Below are 19,557 nucleotides of genomic sequence, written 5' to 3'. Positions count from 1 at the left end.
ATTCCATCCGGTTTGCGTTTAGTTGGACCATCATTTATTTTTGAACAGGACAATGACCTCAAACACACCACCAAGCTGTGTAAGGGCTATTTGACAAAGAAGGAGAGTGATGGGGTGCTACACCAGATGACCTGGCCTCCACAGATACCAGACGTAAACCTTGACCACAGAGTGAAGGCAAAAGTGCCAACAAGTGCTAAACATCTCTGGGAACTCCTTCAAGATTGTAGGAAGACCATTCCCAGTGACTACCTCTTGAAGCTCATTAAGAGAATGCCAAGAGTGTGCAAAACAGTCATCAAAGCAAAAGGTGGCTACTTTGAAGAACCTAGAATATAAGACATAATTTCAGTTGTTTCACACTTTTTTGTTAAGTATATAATTCCACATGTGTTAATTCATAGTTTTGATGCCTTCAGTGTGAATGTACAATTTTCATAGTCATGAAAATACAGAAAAATCTTTAAATGAGAAGGAGTGTCCAAACTTTTGGACTGTACTGTATATAATAGATGGTGGCCCGATTCTAACGCATCGGGTATTCTAGAATATGCATGTCCACGTAGTATATTGCCCAGCGACGTAGTATATTGCCCAGTCACGTAGTATATTGCCCAGCCATTTAGTATATTGCCCAGTCACGTAGTATATTGCCCAGCCACGTAGTATATTGCCCAGCCACGTAGTATATTGCCCAGCCACGTAGTATATTGCCCAGCCACGTAGTATATTGCCCAGCCAAGTAGTATATTGCCCAGCCAAGTAGTATATTGCCCAGCCACGTAGTATATTGCCCAGCCACGTAGTATATTGCCCAGCCACGTAGTATATTGCCCAGCCACGTAGTATATTGCCCAGCCACGTAGTATATTGCCCAGTCACGTAGTATATTGCCCAGCCACATAGTATATTGCCCAGCCACGTAGTATATTGCCCAGCCACGTAGTATATTGCCCAGTCACGTAGTATATTGCCCAGCCACGTAGTATATTGCCCAGCCACATAGTATATTGCCCAGCCACATAGTATATTGCCCAGCCACATAGTATATTGCCCAGCCACATAGTATATTGCCCAGCCACATAGTATATTGCCCAGCCACGTAGTATATTGCCCAGCCACTTAGTATATTGCCCAGCCACATAGTATATTGCCCAGCCACATAGTATATTGCCCAGCCACGTAGTATATTGCCCAGTCACGTAGTATATTGCCCAGTCACGTAGTATATTGCCCAGTCACGTAGTATATTGCCCAGTCACGTAGTATATTGCCCAGCCCACGTAGTATATTGCCCAGCCACATAGTATATTGCCCAAGCACATACTATATTGCCTAGCCACATAGTATATTGCACAGCGACGGAGTATACAGCACAGAGCCATGTAGTATAGAGACTTAAAAAAAAATAAACATATACTCACCTTCCAAAGGCCCGTTGAAGTCCTGCTATACTCACCATCCGCCGCCTTTCGCGCTCCTCGCGACGCTCCCGGGACCGCTCCATTGCAAGCGGCAGCTTCCGGTCCCAGGGCTGGTGTGAGCAGGACCTATGATGACGTCGCGGTCACATGACCGTGACGTCACGGCAGGTCCTTGTCGCACACCAGCCCTGGGACCGGAAGCTGCCGCTTGCAATGGACCGGTCCCGAGAGCGTGGTGAGGAGCGGGAAAGGCGGCGGATGGTGAGTATATCAGGTTTTTTTTAATTATTTTTAACATGACATATTTTTACTATTGATGCTGCATAGGCAGCATCAATAGTAAATAGTTGGGGACACACAGGGTTAATAGCTGCGGTAACGGAGTGCGTTACACCGCGGGCCGTTACCGCTGCCATTAACCCTGTGTGAGCGGTGAGTGGAGGGGATTATGGAGCGGGCGCCGGGCAGTGAGTGCAGGGGAGTAGGAGATGGACTAATCGGACTATGGCCGTCGCTGATTGGTCGCAGCAGCCATGACAGGCAGCTGCCGAGACCAATCAGCGAATGAATAACCGTGACAGAAGGACAGACAGACGAAAGTGACCCTTAGACAAATATATATATATATATATATATATATACACACACACACAGTATATATGTGTATGTGTCACTGACATCTATTTATCTATGTAAAGGGTCTGAATACTTATGACCATGTGATATCTCAGTTTTTCTTTTTTAATAAATATGCAAACATTTCTACATTTGTTTTGTTTTTTTCATTCAAGATGGGGTGCAGAGTTTACATTAATGAGAAACAAATGATTTTTTTTTATTTAGCAAATGGCTGAAATGAAAAAAAGAGTGAAAAACTTTCCGTTACCACTGTATTCTCAGAAATGCCGGGGCGGACCTCTGTAATACAACATGTAATCATCACCGAGCCCGGGTAAGGGTACGGATAAAACCGTGCAGAGTGCCAGAAGCCCGGAGGCAGGCCATCGCAGCCGAAGTGAAACAAATGCTTCAGTTGGGAGTTATTGAGGAGTCCCGGAGTGAGTGGGCTATCCTCATTATGCTAATTCCAAAGCCAGATGGGGCATTACGATTCTGTAGTGACTTCAGGAAATTAAATGAGGTATCCAAGTTTGACCTCAATCCAATGCCCAGGGTGGACGAGCTAATTGAGAGACTGGGGGAGTGCTTCACCACGATCGATCTCACCAAAAGTTACTGGCAGGTCCCGTTAACAGCTTTGGCAAAAGACCACTTTTATCACCCTAGAGCGTCTCTACCAGTATGCTGTTTTGCTTTTGGGTTTCAAGGGTCTCTAGTCACATTCCAGAGGCTGATGAACATTGTGTTAGAGCCTCATCAGGATTACTCGTCGGCCTATTTGGATGACATAGTCATCTTTAGTACCGACTGGAATACCCACCTGTCCCAGGTACAAGCAATGATGGAGTCTCTCAGAGTCACGGGGTTAGCAGCAACAACAAATAAATGCGCAATAGGACTCACTGAGGCCCGGTACTTAGGTTACGTGATTGGCCAGCGGGGTTATCAAGCCCCAAGCAAACAAGATTGAGGCCATTCAAAACTGACCAAGCCCGTAAGTACTTAACAGGTGAGGGTATTCCTTGGCATCATTAGGTACTACCGCTGGTTTACACCCAATTTTGCTGGGAAATCAGCGCCCCTAACAGACCTGTTAAAAAGCAAGAAGACAGTGATGTGGAATCCTCAAGCGAAGGAAGTATTCCATTCCCTGAAGTCAGCGTTGTGTGGACAGCTAGTCTTCATCAGCCCCGACTTCAAAAAACCCTTTATCGTGCAAACTGATGCCTCAGAAGTAGGCCTAGGAGCGGTGCTGTCAAAAGAGGTGAATGGGGGTGAGCATCCAGTCACCTACTTGAGCAGGAAACTTACCCCGGCAGAGAAAAATTATAGCGTAGTGGAGAAGGAGTGCTTGGCGATTAAATGGGCCTTGGAGTCCCGGCGCTACCATTTGCTTGTTCATCAGTTTCATTTGGTAACGGACTATTCACCCCTCATCTGGATGAGAAACGCCAAAGAAAGGAATGCCCGAGTCACCAGATGGTTCCTGTCCCTACAAAAACTTTAGTTTCTCAGTGGAACATCAGGTGGGGAAATCACAGGGAAATGCAGATGCCCTGTCACGAGCCCCCTGTATGGTGACAAATGTTCAACCCAACAAGTTTGAACAGAGGGGGGGTATGTGAGGCAGTGACCAGTGTCATATGCGAGGGTCCCTATGTGTCCCCCAGGATGTGCGAAAAAGCATATGGAGGCTGTGGGAGTGCACTGCAGCCACAGGCATAGCTGCCATTGCAATGCAGAATAAAAGTAAGTGTAGCTTTGGGCAAGCTATTTGTCCAAGGCACATATAGGAAAAACCTGACATGGGCTTTTATTTTTTTAATGGACTACAGGAAGGTAGCAGGGCTGGTCTGTTTCCTCCCCAACTCTGGGTTTTCCATGTGGCCCATGGCCACAGATTCAAGTTAAAGGCACTGTAGTAAAGGGTTTGGGTGTGTCAGTTTTGGGTTTGCAAGCAGGCTGAGCAGAGCAAAACCCTGTGTAAAGAAACACAGGGCCAAGCGGAGCCAAAACGTTCTGCCCCCTCAGCGTACACGGTGGTGCAGTCGCCTACGGCAACTGGTCACAACCTGTCTGTTTTCCTGGCTGTGAACCAGGGGATACAGCATGCTGCGCACTGTGTGAGTTTTTGGACATTAAACACGTTTAGTCTGTTTCAAAACAAAAAAGCCCAGAGCAGGTTTTCCCTAAATCTGTCTCGGACAAATAGTTTGCTGAACACTAACACTTTTTTATTCCGCATTGCAATCACAGTTACGCCTGTGACTGTAATGCACTCCATGGTCTTGGCCTCAATACGCCTCTGTGCACTTCCTGGGAGAGAACACACAGCAACCTTCACATGTAACACCAGTCACTGCCTTACAATAATATACAGTGGGGCAAAAAAGTATTTAGTCAGTCAGCAATAGTGCAAGTTCCACCACTTAAAAAGATGAGAGGCGTCTGTAATTTACATCTTGGTAGACCTCAACTATGGGAGACAAACTGAGAAAAAAAAATCCAGAAAATCACATTGTCTGTTTTTTTAACAATTTATTTGCATATTATGGTGGAAAATAAGTATTTGGTCAGAAACAAACAATCAAGATTTCTGGCTCTCACAGACCTGTAACTTCTTCTTTAAGAGTCTCCTCTTTCCTCCACTCATTACCTGTAGTAATGGCACCTGTTTAAACTTGTTATCAGTATAAAAAGACACCTGTGCACACCCTCAAACAATCTGACTCCAAACTCCACTATGGTGAAGACCAAAGAGCTGTCAAAGGACACCAGAAACAAAATTGTAGCCCTGCACCAGGCTGGGAAGACTGAATCTGCAATAGCCAACCAGCTTGGAGTGAAGAAATCAACAGTGGGAGAAATAATTAGAAAATGGAAGACATACAAGACCACTGATAATCTCCCTCGATCTGGGGCTCCACGCAAAATCCCACCCCGTGGGGTCAGAATGATCACGAACGGTGAGGAAAAATCCCAGAACAACGCGGGGGGACCTAGTGAATGAACTGCAGAGAGCTGGGACCAATGTAACGAGGCCTACCATAAGTAACACACTACGCCACCATGGACTCAGATCCTGCAGTGCCAGACGTGTCCCACTGCTTAAGCCATGTCCGGGCCCGTCTGAAGTTTGCTAGAGAGCATTTGGATGATCCAGAGGAGTTTTGGGAGAATGTCCTATGGTCTGATGAAACCAAACTGGAACTGTTTGGTAGAAACACAACTTGTCGTGTTTGGAGAAAAAAGAATACTGAGTTGCATCCATAAAACACCATACCTACTGTAAAGCATGGTGGTGGAAACATCATGCTTTGGGGCTGTTTCTCTGCAAAGGGGCCAGGACGACTGATCCGGGTACATGAAAGAATGAATGGGGCCATGTATCGTGAGATTTTGAGTGCAAACCTCCTTTCATCAGCAAGGGCATTGAAGATGAAACGTGGCTGGGTCTTTCAACATGACAATGATCCAAAGCACACCGCCAGGGCAACGAAGGAGTGGCTTCGTAAGAAGCATTTCAAGGTCCTGGAGTGGCCTAGCCAGTCTCCAGATCTCAACCCTATAGAAAACCTTTGGAGGGAGTTGAAAGTCCGTGATGCCAAGCGAAAAGCCAAAAACATCACTGTTCTAGAGGAGATCTGCATGGAGGAATGGGCCAACATACCAACAACAGTGTGTGGCAACCTTGTGAAGACTTACAGAAAACGTTTGACCTCTGTCATTGCCAACAAAGGATATATTACAAAGTATTGAGATGAAATTTTGTTTCTGACCAAATACTTATTTTCCACCATAATATGCAAATAAAATGTTAAAAAAACAGACAATGTGATTTTCTGGATTTTTTTTTCTCAGTTTGTCTCCCATAGTTCAGGTCTACCTATGATGTAAATTACAGACGCCTCTCATCTTTTTAAGTGGTGGAACTTGCACTATTGCTGACTGACTAAATACTTTTTTGCCCCACTGTAATATATATATATATATATATATATATATACACATATATATATATACACATATATATATATACACATATATATATATATATATATATATATATATATATATATATATATATATATATATATATATATATCAAATATATAAAGCTGAAGCTGTGTGTGTGTGTGTGTGTGTGTGTGTGTGTGTGTATATATATGTCGTCTGGGATTGGCATCTGCACAGTCAAAGCTACAGCCACAAAATTTTGCACAGTCACACGTCTGGACCCCGAGAGCGTCATAGGCTATGTTGTGAGGCGAAATTTTAACCCCATGCGTTCCAATTCACCAAACAATTTTGCCACTATCTACATAAGGGGGAAAAAGTGAAAGGAAAAGTGTTGGAGGCAAATTGACAGCTGCCAGATGTGAACAAGGGGGACTTAAAGAATGAGAGCGATGGCGCCAAAGATTATATACCGTACAGTTGCTAAGGTGGGGCCCCGACATGGGATACTCACCACACATGGGTATATGAACACACACACAAAATGCGCCACACACTACCACGTGCTTGAACACATATACCCCCCTCAGCACACATTTCACCACACATACACCAACCTCACCATATAAAAGTCGAAACACAAAAGTCGCCACTCAAAACTTGCCACGCGCAAAATTCGCCACATGCAAAACTCGCCACATGCAAAACTAGGCTCACGCAAAACTCGCCACACGTGCAAAACTCACCTCATGGAAAACTCGCCACACGCAAAACTTGCACACGCTGAAAAATTGCCACATGCACAAAAGTTTCAACACATGCAAAGTTGCCGCACACAAAACTTGCACATACTCAAAACGCACCACACACAAAACTCGCCACGCGCAAAACTCGCTGCACACAACTTGCTACACTAACCTGTCACATGCAACTCGACACACAAAAAGTTGCTACACGCATGTCGCCACACAAAACTCAACACACACAACTTGACACATCAAACTTGCCCTAAAACACACACAAGTCTGGTATTATCCTTCAAAAATAAAAATCTTATTAATAAGCAGAAAAACTACAAGAGAAACAAATGTAACTGTCTATTATGTGTATGTGTGAGCTAATATATACTGGCAGGGGGCAGGGCTTCCTGTTGGCTGGGGATTTATCAGGCTGCCAATAGCAACCAATCACAGCTCAGCTTCTATTTTGCTACAGTTAATTAATCTGAGCTCGGATTGGTTAATATAGGCAACAAAGGACATTCTCAGTATAACCAGCTTGTGTGAGGTATTAGCATGTCAGTTAGGGTGTTTTGGTGGAAAGGCTGATGTCAGTCACATTACCTTTATGTCAGAGGATATAGAAACTGCCACTTACAGACTATTTTTACCACAATAATGCCTCATAAGAAAAGGAATTCCATGGCACGAACGTCAGCTGATGCGAAAAGAAAAGCTGCATTATGGGCCAATGAAAAATGTGAAGACTGAGAAACAAGTCTGACACACATGAGAACAGCAGCTGCTTCCTCAAAGGCCAATTAACTTTCTGAGCAGAGGGAAGCGAGGCTTGCAGATAAGAGAACAAGAGCTGCTTCCTCAAGAGCCAATGAACTTAGTTTTTGCCTTGTAATAATTACATTTCTATCTATTTCTTTTGTGGTTTTTGTGTGCAGAATAAATTTTTGTTAACACATTCTATTTTGCTAACAGCAGTTATTAACCCGGGCGAAGCCAGGTAGTACAGCTGGTATATATATATATATATATATATATATATATATATATATATATATATATATATTAAAGCACCGTTTAATCACTCTTGTCACAATCCCCGATGCAAAAGAAGTGGAGCAAAAAATGAAACCGCAAAAACGGAACTACCTCTGTTCGTGAAGGGGTTAAAAGTGGTAATACACTCCCTTTACTAAATGTGTAAGCATTTTCAAAAAGTCAGCATTAACAGGAAATAAGACACTGCCGTTGTCAGATTAGTGTACAGTATAGTGGTTGACCCTATTGGCTATTCATCGGCCCAAAGATAAAAAGCATAGCATCACAATTTACTGCATACTGGGAGAATGACAATAGAATAATTATCAGATGTAAGATCAACTTGTCTGAATGATATTAGCAGTAAACACTAATAAATGTGAGAGTCACAGAATACGGACACGAAGAACAGAAGTGCGCTTGTGATTTTCACTCTAAGGGCTTGTTTCCACTTGCGAGATATACGTCCGTGTCTCGCATGTGGAAACGAAGCTCTGGCGCCGGCACTCCAGAGCGGAGCGTGCGGCTCCATGCGTTGCTATGCGGCTGCACGCTCCGCTCTGGAGTGCCGGCGCCAAAGCTTCCTTTCCACATGCGCGACACGGACGTATATCTCGCAAGTGGAAACAAGCCCTAAGACTCTTTTCATTCAACAGATATATACAAGTGTATTGGACATAAATGGTGCATGCTACCACTATGTAGTAAAAACAAAAACAAATTGGACAACTTTTTCAAAGACAATGGAAAATCCAAATTTGCTGCACAAAGAGAAATATTGTAATAATTAGTGATGAGCGAGTGTACTCATTGCTCGGGTTTTCCCGAGCACACTCGGGTGATCTCCGAGTATTTATGACTGCTCGGAGATTTAGATTTCATCACGGCAGCTGAATGATTTACAGCTAATAGCCAGGCTGAGTAGTTGCTTGGTTGCTAGGTAATTCCCATATGTAATCAAGCAGGCTAGTAGCTGTATACCATTCAGCTGCAATGAAAACTAAGTCTCCGAGCAGTCATAAATACTCGGAGATCACCCGAGCAACGAGTACACTCGCTCATCACTAGTAATAATATAAGGTGTCTAAAGGTACCTTCACACTGAGCAACTTTTGAATGAGAACGATAGCGATCCGTGACTTTGCAGCGTCCTGGATAGCTATCTCGTTGTGTTTGACACGCTGCAGCGATCAGGATCCTGCTGTGACATCGCTGGTCGGAGCTAGAAGGCCAGAACTTTATTTCGTCGCTGGATCACCAGCTGTCATCGCTGGATCGGCGTGTGTGATGCCGATCCAGCGATGTGCTCACTTGTAACCAGGGTAAACATCGGGTTACTAAGCGCAGGGCCGCGAAAGACACCGGAATGTGAGTATGTAGTGTTTTCTTTTTACATTTACAATGGTAACCAGGGTAAACATCGGGTTACTAAGTGCGGCCCTGCGCTTAGTAACCCAATGTTTGCCCTGGTTACCCGGGGACTTCGGCATTGTTGGTCGCTGGAGAGCTGTCTGTGTGACAGCTCCCCAGCGACCACACAACGACTTACCAACGATCACGGCCAGGTCGTATCGCTGGTCGTAATCGTTGGAAAGTTGCTCTGTGTGAAGGTACCTTAACAGCTTGTGGCTAAAAGAGGTCAACCAAATCCGTACCTCTGGCCTTTCTTTACTGGAATGTTTATTTTAGCAGATTTATCTTACACTTTTGCACAATACATCACACATACCAAAATACAATTATCAAAAAACTTACATGAGTTTGGCAACTGCCAGCGCCCTTTCTGGATCAGCAGTTCCCTATAGAAAAATTTAAGACATATGAAACCATAAATCACAAGTAAATGTTTTTTTTCCAAGTCGTATTAGGCTATGTTCACACGTTGCAATTGTGATGCGCTTTTACCTGCACGCAAAACCTGCTCTCTTGGCAGTAAGAAATTTGTGTGACAAAAGCAGGTTTTGTTGCCTTTTTGTTAGGGTACATGTGTTTCTTGTGCATGCTGATCAAGTTTAGTGCATAAAAAAAATAATCTGATTCTACTTCATCAGGTTTTGCACCAAAAATGTTACCAGCAGAGTAGGCAAAAATGTATATAAATCATAACCTTTAATGATAATACCCTAAAATAGGCCCTAAGCCACGATTTATAATAAACAACAAAACATACATAAAGCTCAAGTGCTCCAAACAACCGTGCTCCAGATAAAAAAACTGGCACAATCTCAATAATGTAGAACCTCCTTCATCCTGTATTTTTCTGTCACTTCATATTCAGAATATCTTTGACTCAGACAATAAGAATCAACAAATATGATAGGGGGATTTTCAGGAGTACTTTTTAGTATTTTACTACTCCATGTCGTGCCCCTGTGTTGCTCCTGCCCTAACAAGGGCAGTACCTTAGTGTAAACCTGTAATAAGTTACCCATAGGGACATGTAGCCTCCCATAGGGACATGTAGCCTCCCCTACGCATTTCTCCCTCCGTTCGGGGGGGGTTCATCAGGGGGTAGAATAAACCTTTTTCAAAAGATATAATATTGTCTATAATGGGTTCCTTGCAGTGGCAAATAGAACCTCATAGAAGGCTGATTGTGTCAGCATCCCTGTCAGGGGAAAAGAAGGAAATAGTTCTAAGTCATTCATTCACTTTGCTGTCATTTAAATAGTCCCTGGATCATTCCAGAGTCTGACCTCTTTTCCGTATCATTAGGGGTAGCCAATGCTTTACACGCGCCCCTAGGGTCAGTCAAATGTATAATCCTCTATGTTGCATGTGTCCCTGCATTTCAGCAGTGGAACGCTAACCTCATTTCCGTCCCATCCACTACCGTTGCGTCCTGACGGTGAGGTGGTGGAACACCTACGTAATTTTCGGCTGGATCGCAGACTTCCGGTTAGTACGCCTACCTCATCCTCTCGGTGTTCCAACAGTGGCATGCATCACATCACTACCGGTCGGACAGTGTACTTCCGGTCAGACCACCCACTTTATCGTCATTGCGTTCAAACAGTGGAGCGCATACATACAGTACCTTCCGGTCTTTAGACCCCACAGCGCTTCTATGCAGCGCACGCATCAACATTCATCCACACAATGGGTATGTAATTGGAGTTTAATAAATGTCACAATAGGACATTGTAGTCCCATGGATAAAATGTGGATAGAAATGGGGTTAGGATATGTGTTATTGTCATGATAATATGAATATGCCATGTTTTGAGTACATACCAAAAAGGTCCATGACTTTTCAGACCCATGCCTTTGGGTGATGACAGCCCCCCTTCCAGCTAAACCCCTCATTTCCCCCCTCCCACCGGAATTTTTATGGCTTGGTGCTGTGAAAACCAGACTCTGTGTAAAACTCCTCATTTCCCCCTCCCACTGGCTGAAATTGGTACAGCAAGCATGGGATTCTATTGTTCTTTTAAGGTTATGTATATTGGCACCAATCTGGGCTAGAGATATACGGATTATATACTCTGGATGTCCATCGAGAGATCTATAGATCAAGGAAATCGCTATGAGCGGGTTTCTCCGTAAGTGGGTCATGTAACTACACCGTGTTTACACTTAAAAGAATCCCCCGACGGGGGTGAACATCATGATCATGGTGTCATTCGTATACGAGGTTCATTCAGCAAGCTATGTATAAAAATGGTCGGTCACAGCTCTAAGAAAGGGGAGGATTCAGCCCCTGAGTGGGGTCACCACAGGGGAAGTGCCTTGGTTTTGAGCTGGGAGATAACTGAGTGGGACATCAGTCTTCCAGAGTATTATGTCTGGGGTCTAGCTGCTATACAGATGTGTGATGCATCTTGATGTGTCCCCTGAGCACATGGTCAGCCAGGAGGTGGAGATATCTGAACGAAATGTAAGTGTTTTTTCAACTTTAAACCCATTTTATTTTTAATTGTACTGTACATACAATACAGGTCTTCTTTATAATATCTTTTTTATACTTCTGTAAACACTGCCTACCTTTTTTTGAGTAAAATATAAAATTACTAGCTTTGTCTCTTCTTGCTCTGTAACGAACGGTCACGTACTCTGAAGTGAAATATGCTACTAATTTGGGTTGGCTCCGGACCTGTAAATAATTAAGATATCGGAGCTGGTGGCAGCGGATTTCTCCTGTGCGTTTGGGAGTCTTTGTAGCGACTGGCGGAGTTGATAATTATTGTGTAGTGAAACCTCCACCAGGGGGAGCTGGTGAGGGAAGAGAGGTTAAACACTAAGTGTAGCAAAACAGAGGAATAGCACAGGTGTCACAGGTAATGAGAGAGTGGTCAGACGAACCGAGTCAGAAACGATCAGGAACAGAAGTACAAGAAGGAGCAGCCATACACATATATAAGTATATATATATATATATACAGTGGGGAAAAAAAGTATTTAGTCAGTCAGCAATAGTGCAAGTTCCACCACTTAAAAAGATGAGAGGCGTCTGTAATTTACATCATAGGTAGACCTCAACTAAGGGAGACAAACTGAGAAAAAAAAATCCAGAAAATCACATTGTCTGTTTTTTAAACATTTTATTTGCATATTATGGTGGAAAATAAGTATTTGGTCAGAAACAAACAATCAAGATTTCAGGCTCTCACAGACCTGTAACTTCTTCTTTAAGAGTCTCCTCTTTCCTCCACTCATTACCTGTAGTAATGGCACCTGTTTAAACCTGTTATCAGTATAAAAAGACACCTGTGCACACCCTCAAACAGTCTGACTCCAAACTCCACTATGGTGAAGACCAAAGAGCTGTCAAAGGACACCAGAAACAAAATTGTAGCCCTGCACCAGGCTGGGAAGACTGAATCTGCAATAGCCAACCAGCTTGGAGTGAAAAAATCAACAGTGGGAGCAATAATTAGAAAATGGAAGACATACAAGACCACTGATAATCTCCCTCGATCTGGGGCTCCATGCAAAATCCCACCCCGTGGAGTCAGAATTATCACAAGAACGGTGAGCAAAAATCCAAGAACCACGCGGGGAGACCTAGTGAATGAACTGCAGAGAGCTGGGACCAATGTAACAAGGCCTACCATAAGTAACACACTACGCCACCATGGACTCAGATCCTGCAGTGCCAGACATGTCCCACTGCTTAAGCCAGTCCATGTCCGGGCCCGTCTGAAGTTTGCTAGAGAGCATTTGGATGATCCAGAGGAGTTTTGGGAGAATGTCCTATGGTCTGATGAAACCAAACTGGAACTGTTTGGTAGAAACACAACTTGTCGTGTTTGGAGGAAAAAGAATACTGAGTTGCATCCATCAAACACCATACCTACTGTAAAGCATGGTGGTGGAAACATCATGCTTTGGGGCTGTTTCTCTGCAAAGGGGCCAGGACGACTGATCCGGGTACATGAAAGAATGAATGGGGCCATGTATCGTGAGATTTTGAGTGCAAACCTCCTTCCATCAGCAAGGGCATTGAAGATGAAACGTGGCTGGGTCTTTCAACATGACAATGATCCAAAGCACACCGCCAGGGCAACGAAGGAGTGGCTTCGTAAGAAGCATTTCAAGGTCCTGGAGTGGCCTAGCCAGTCTCCAGATCTCAACCCTATAGAAAACCTTTGGAGGGAGTTGAAAGTCCATGTTGCTGTTGCCAAGCGAAAAGCCAAAAACATCACTGCTCTAGAGGAGATCTGCATGGAGGAATGGGCCAACATACCAACAACAGTGTGTGGCAACCTTGTGAAGACTTACAGAAAACGTTTGACCTCTGTCATTGCCAACAAAGGATATATTACAAAGTATTGAGATGAAATTTTTCTTTCTGACCAAATACTTATTTTCCACCATAATATGCAAATAAAATGTTAAAAAAACAGATAATGTGATTTTCTGGATTTTTTTTTCTCAGTTTGTCTCCCATAGTTGAGTTCTACCTATGATGTAAATTACAGACGCCTCTCATCTTTTTAAGTGGTGGAACTTGCACTATTGCTGACTGACTAAATACTTTTTTGCCCCACTGTATATATATATATAACATATATAAGTTCATGCTAAAGACATACAATTCTGCCCTTCACCTCTCCAAACAAACCTACTTCAACACCCTCATCACCTCCCTGTCCAATAACCCTAAACGTCTCTTTGACACGTTCCAGTCCCTACTCAACCCAAGAGAGCAGGCCCCAACCACGGATCTCCGTGCTGACGATCTGGCCAATTACTTCAAAGAAAAAATTGACCACATTCGACAGGAAATCATCTCCCAATCTCTTCATACCATGCACTGTCCTCCCTCCCCCACTGCATCTAGTTCACTCTCTGACTTTGAAGCAGTTACAGAAGAAGAAGTAAGCAGGCTCCTTGCATCTTCTCGCCCGACCACTTGCACCAGTGACCCCATTCCATCACATCTCCTCCAGTCCCTTTCCCCGGCTGTCACCTCTCACCTAACAAAAATATTCAACCTTTCCCTCACTTCCGGTATTTTTCCCTCCTCATTTAAGCATGCCATCATACATCCATTACTTAAAAAACCATCCCTCGATCAAAACTGTGCCGCTAATTATAGACCTGTCTCTAATCTTCCCTTCATCTCTAAACTCCTCGAACGCCTGGTCCACTCCCGTCTTACCCGCTATCTCTCAGATAACTCTCTTCTCGACCCTCTTCAATCTGGTTTCCGCTCTTTACACTCTACTGAAACTGCCCTCACTAAAGTCTCTAATGACCTACTAACAGCTAAATCTAATGGTCACTACTCCATGCTAATTCTCTTAGATCTCTCTGCAGCATTCGACACTGTGGATCATCATCTCCTCCTCACTATGCTCCGCTCCATCGGCCTCAAGGACACCGTTCTCTCCTGGTTCTCCTCCTATCTCTCTGACCGATCCTTCACTGTATGTTTTGCTGGTTCCTCCTCCTCTCACCTTCCCCTTACTGTTGGGGTTCCTCAAGGATCAGTCCTAGGCCCCCTACTCTTCTCGTTGTATACTGCCCCTATTGGACAAACAATCAGTAGATTTGGTTTCCAGTACCATCTCTATGCTGACGACACCCAATTATACACTTCTGCTCCTGATATCACACCGACCTTTTTAGAAAACACCAGTGATTGTCTTACCGCTGTCTCTAACATCATGTCCTCCCTCTATCTCAAACTAAACCTGTCAAAAACTGAACTCCTCGTGTTCTCTCCCTCTATTAACCTACCTTTGCCTGACATTGCCATCTCCGTGTGCGGTTCCACCATTACTCCAAAGCAACATGCCCGCTGCCTTGGGGTCATCCTTGATTCTGACCTTTCATTCACCCCCTACATCCGATCACTGGCTCGCTCTTCTTACCTGCATCTCAGAAACATTTCTAGAATTCGCCCTTTTCTTACTTTCGACTCTGCAAAAACTCTCACTGTCTCACTTATTCATTCTCGTCTGGACTATTGCAACTCTCTACTAATCGGCCTCCCTCTTGCAAAACTCTCCCCGCTCCAATCTGTCCTGAATGCTGCAGCCAGGATCATATTCCTCACCAACCGTTACACCGATGCCTCTACCCTGTGCCAGTCATTACACTGGCTACCCATCCACTCCAGAATCCAGTACAAAACTACTACCCTCATCCACAAAGCACTCCATGGCTCAGCACCACCCTACATCTCCTCCCTGGTATCAGTCTACCACCCTACCCGTGCCCTCCGCTCCGCTAATGACCTCAGGTTAGCATCCTCAATAATCAGAACCTCCCACTCCCGTCTCCAAGACTTTACACGTGCTGCGCCGATTCTTTGGAATGCACTACCTAGGTTAATACGATTAATCCCCAATCCCCACAGTTTTAAGCGTACTCTAAAAACTCATTTGTTCAGACTGGCCTACCGCCTCAATGCATTAACCTAACGATCCCTCTGTGGCCTATTTATAATAAAAAAAAAAAAAAAAAAAAAAAGGTTCCTCGCATCATGTTCTCATACACTTTATGCAGTATTAGCCCTCTGTGTCTGTACTGCTACATACTGGTTCATGCAGCTTTACATGAACACCTGAGCCTTACACTATAGCTGGTCCGAATAACTAAAGCAATTGTTACCATCCACCTCTCGTGTCTCCCCTTTTCCTCATAGTCTGTAAGCTTGCGAGCAGGGTCCTCATTCCTCCTGGTATCTGTTTTGAACTGTATTTCTGTTATGCTGTAATGTCTATTGTCTGTACAAGTCCCCTCTATAATTTGTAAAGTGCTGCGGAATATGTTGGCGCTATATAAATAAAAATTATTATTATTATTATTATTATACACATAGTGAAAATACTAAGCCGAGGGTGAAACAGCCAAACATGAGCGCGAGGTCCAAAAACGTGAGACGGAAGACGTGGTCGGGGTACAAGCCAGAGAATCAAAAACCCTGACAGGGAACGTAGCAGCAGAGACTGATACCAAGAGACGGGGTCAGAGACAAGCCAGGGCCATACACGTGGATACAAGTCAAAGGCAGGAGAGTCACCAAGGTACAAGGGTAATAGGCTCTAAACTGGAAGCTTGAGCTATCACTAACACCAGTCAGCAGGCTGTGACTGACTGAAATAGCCCAGCCAGCTCCAGAACGAGGCTGAGGAGCTTAACCCCTGCAAGACCAGTCCTGAGAGAGGAAAGAAGAAAATAAAGTCCAGACTGGACCATGACATATTGTTCCCGCCTGAGTGGGAGTAGTTATATCACCCTCGCTGCAGTGTGCCCCTTAGCCAGTACAAAGTAAGGCAGCCTTTCTGGCGACTAATTATCCTAGGTGCAGTACCCGGTCTGACCTGAGGGTGAGAGGGGCGCCAGAGAGCTGCAAGTTCCAAGCCGGAACTGGGAAATGGGATATAGATAAATCCCCTTCAGAAAGAACCAGAGGCAACCAAACAACCCCGGTTCATGACAAATTGGTGTGAGTTGTGGGGATGATAAAGGTATCCTCTCCGTAAACAGTGACAGTTATATACATGATTATGGACTATTACATATTTTATGCATTGATGTAATAATCACCCAGTAACAAAGTGTCAACCAATATCAGGGAAGCGATGACGTTATGTCTCAAGACGATGCAGTTTAACATCATAGTATTATAAAATTCAAAGGATAAGAGTGAATACTCACTGTTCTCCACGTACATAGTCCTGGAGTGGACAGCGGTGAGTATTCTGACAGATGTCCTGGGCTTGTAAGCAGCACATAACGTCGCTGCCGTGTGCTGCTTACAATCAAAAAGCAGCTGTGGCCATCGGAACAATACGCTGCGAGGGAGCGAAGGAAGGTAAGTAGAATAACAAGTTGGGGTTTTTTTTAATGTTTTTTTTCTGATGGGGGCCATGCATACCAGGATGGGGACCGGGGCCAAGCGTACCAAGATAAGGATGGGGCCATGCATACCAGGACGGAGATGGGGGGCCTTCATACCAGGATAGGGATGAGAGGGTCATGCATACCAGGATAAGGAAGGGGGTCAATCATATCAGTATAAGGACGGGGCCATGCATACCAGGATAGGGATTAGGGGGGACAATGCCTACCAGGATACAGATGAAAAGGCCATGCATACAAGGATACAGATGAAAAGGCCATGCATACAAAGATATGGATGAGGAGGCCATGCATACCAGTGTAGGGATGGAGGCCATGCATACCAGGATAGGGATGAGGGAGCCATGCATATCAGGATGGAGATGAGGGAGCCATGCACAACAGGATAGGGATGAGGGAGCCATGCATACCAGGATGGAGATGAGGGAGCCATGCACACCAGGATAGGGATGAGGGGGCCATGCATGCCTGGTTGGGGACACACATTATATATATATATATATATATATATATATATATATATATATATATATATATATATATATATATATACACATATACATACATACATACACATTCATATATATATATATATACACACATACACATATACATATATACAGTGGAGCAAAAAAGTATTTAGTCAGTCAGCAATAGTGCAAGTTCCACCATTTAAAAAGATGAGAGGCGTCTGTAATTTACATCATAGGTAGACCTCAACTATGGGAGACAAACTGAGAAAAAAAAATCCAGAAAATCACATTGTCTGTTTTTTTATCATTTTTTTTGCATATTATGGTGGAAAATAAGTATTTGGTCAGAAACAAACAATCAAGATTTCTGGCTCTCACAGACCTGTAACTTCTTCTTTAAGAGTCTCCTCTTTCCTCCACTCATTACCTGTAGTAATGGCACCTGTTTAAACTTGTTATCAGTATAAAAAGACACCTGTGCACACCCTCAAACAGTCTGACTCCAAACTCCACTATGGTGAAGACCAAAGAGCTGTCAAAGGACACCAGAAACAAAATTGTAGCCCTGCACCAGGCTGGGAAGACTGAATCTGCAATAGCCAACCAGCTTGGAGTGAAGAAATCAACAGTGGGAGCAATAATTAGAAAATGGAAGACATACAAGACCACTGATAATCTCCCTCGATCTGGGGCTCCACGCAAAATCCCACCCCGTGGGGTCAAAATGATCACAAGAACGGTGAGCAAAAATCCCAGAACCACACGGGGGGACCTAGTGAATGAACTGCAGAGAGCTGGGACCATTGTAACAAGGCCTACCATAAGTAACACACTGCGCCACCATGGACTCAGATCCTGCAGTGCCAGACGTGTCCCACTGCTTAAGCCAGTACATGTCCGGGCCCGTCTGAAGTTTGCTAGAGAGCATTTGGATGATCCAGAGGAGTTTTGGGAGAATGTCCTATGGTCTGATGAAACCAAACTGGAACTGTTTGGTAGAAACACAACTTGTCGTGTTTGGAGGAAAAAGAATACTGAGTTGCATCCATCAAACACCATACTTACTGTAAAGCATGGTGGTGGAAACATCATGCTTTGGGGCTGTTTCTCTGCAAAGGGGCCAGGACGACTGATCCGGGTACATGAAAGAATGAATGGGGCCATGTATCGTGAGATTTTGAGTGCAAACCTCCTTCCATCAGCAAGGGCATTGAAGATGAAACGTGGCTGGGTCTTTCAACATGACAATGATCCAAAGCACACCGCCAGGGCAACGAAGGAGTGGCTTCGTAAGAAGCATTTCAAGGTCCTGGAGTGGCCTAGCCAGTCTCCAGATCTCAACCCTATAGAAAACCTTTGGAGGGAGTTGAAAGTCCGTGTTGCCAAGCGAAAAGCCAAAAACATCACTGCTCTAGAGGAGATCTGCATGGAGGAATGGGCCAACATACCAACAACAGTGTGTGGCAACCTTGTGAAGACTTACAGAAAACGTTTGACCTCTGTCATTGGCAACAAAGGATATATTACAAAGTATTGAGATGAAATTTTGTTTCTGACCAAATACTTATTTTCCACCATAATATGCAAATAAAATGTTAAAAAAACAGACAATGTGATTTTCTGGATTTTTTTTTTTCAGTTTGTCTCCCATAGTTGAGGTCTACCTATGATGTAAATTACAGACACCTCTCATCTTTTTAAGTGGTGGAACTTGCACTATTGCTGACTGACTAAATACTTTTTTGCCCCACTGTATATCTATAATATAACGCTGGGAGCGTCACTCTGTCCGAAGTATTTATAGACTGCGCAAGCGCCGGCGCAGTTTGGACCCCACAGAGTGACGCTCCCAGGAGATCGCGGTATGCGTAAACACTGAATGCACACCGCGATCTCCAACGGAGAGGCAGGGACGCGCCAGGAGGGTGAGTATTAGCTATATTCACCTGTCCCCCGTTCCAGCGCTGCGTGCGGCTCTGTCTCCCGGGTCCT

General features: G+C 44.2%; 1 protein-coding gene across 3 annotated transcripts in view; it reads right to left on the bottom strand.

Annotated features, from left to right (window-relative positions):
* The window catches only part of DUS2 (dihydrouridine synthase 2), a 263,484-nt gene that overhangs the window by 142,623 nt on the left and 101,304 nt on the right, over nt 1–19,557 (bottom strand). For all 3 annotated transcript variants that reach the window (XM_069740207.1, XM_069740208.1, XM_069740209.1), the window contains one exon: nt 9,533–9,576. In XM_069740207.1, the coding sequence (XP_069596308.1) occupies nt 9,533–9,576 (44 nt within the window). The remainder of the gene's footprint in view (nt 1–9,532; nt 9,577–19,557) is intronic.

This window comes from Ranitomeya imitator, chromosome 9 (assembly GCF_032444005.1).
Source record: "Ranitomeya imitator isolate aRanImi1 chromosome 9, aRanImi1.pri, whole genome shotgun sequence".
NCBI classification, from domain to species: domain Eukaryota; kingdom Metazoa; phylum Chordata; class Amphibia; order Anura; family Dendrobatidae; genus Ranitomeya; species Ranitomeya imitator.
Note: the sequence above shows the minus strand (reverse complement) of the source record. Positions and strands in the feature narration are given on the sequence as shown.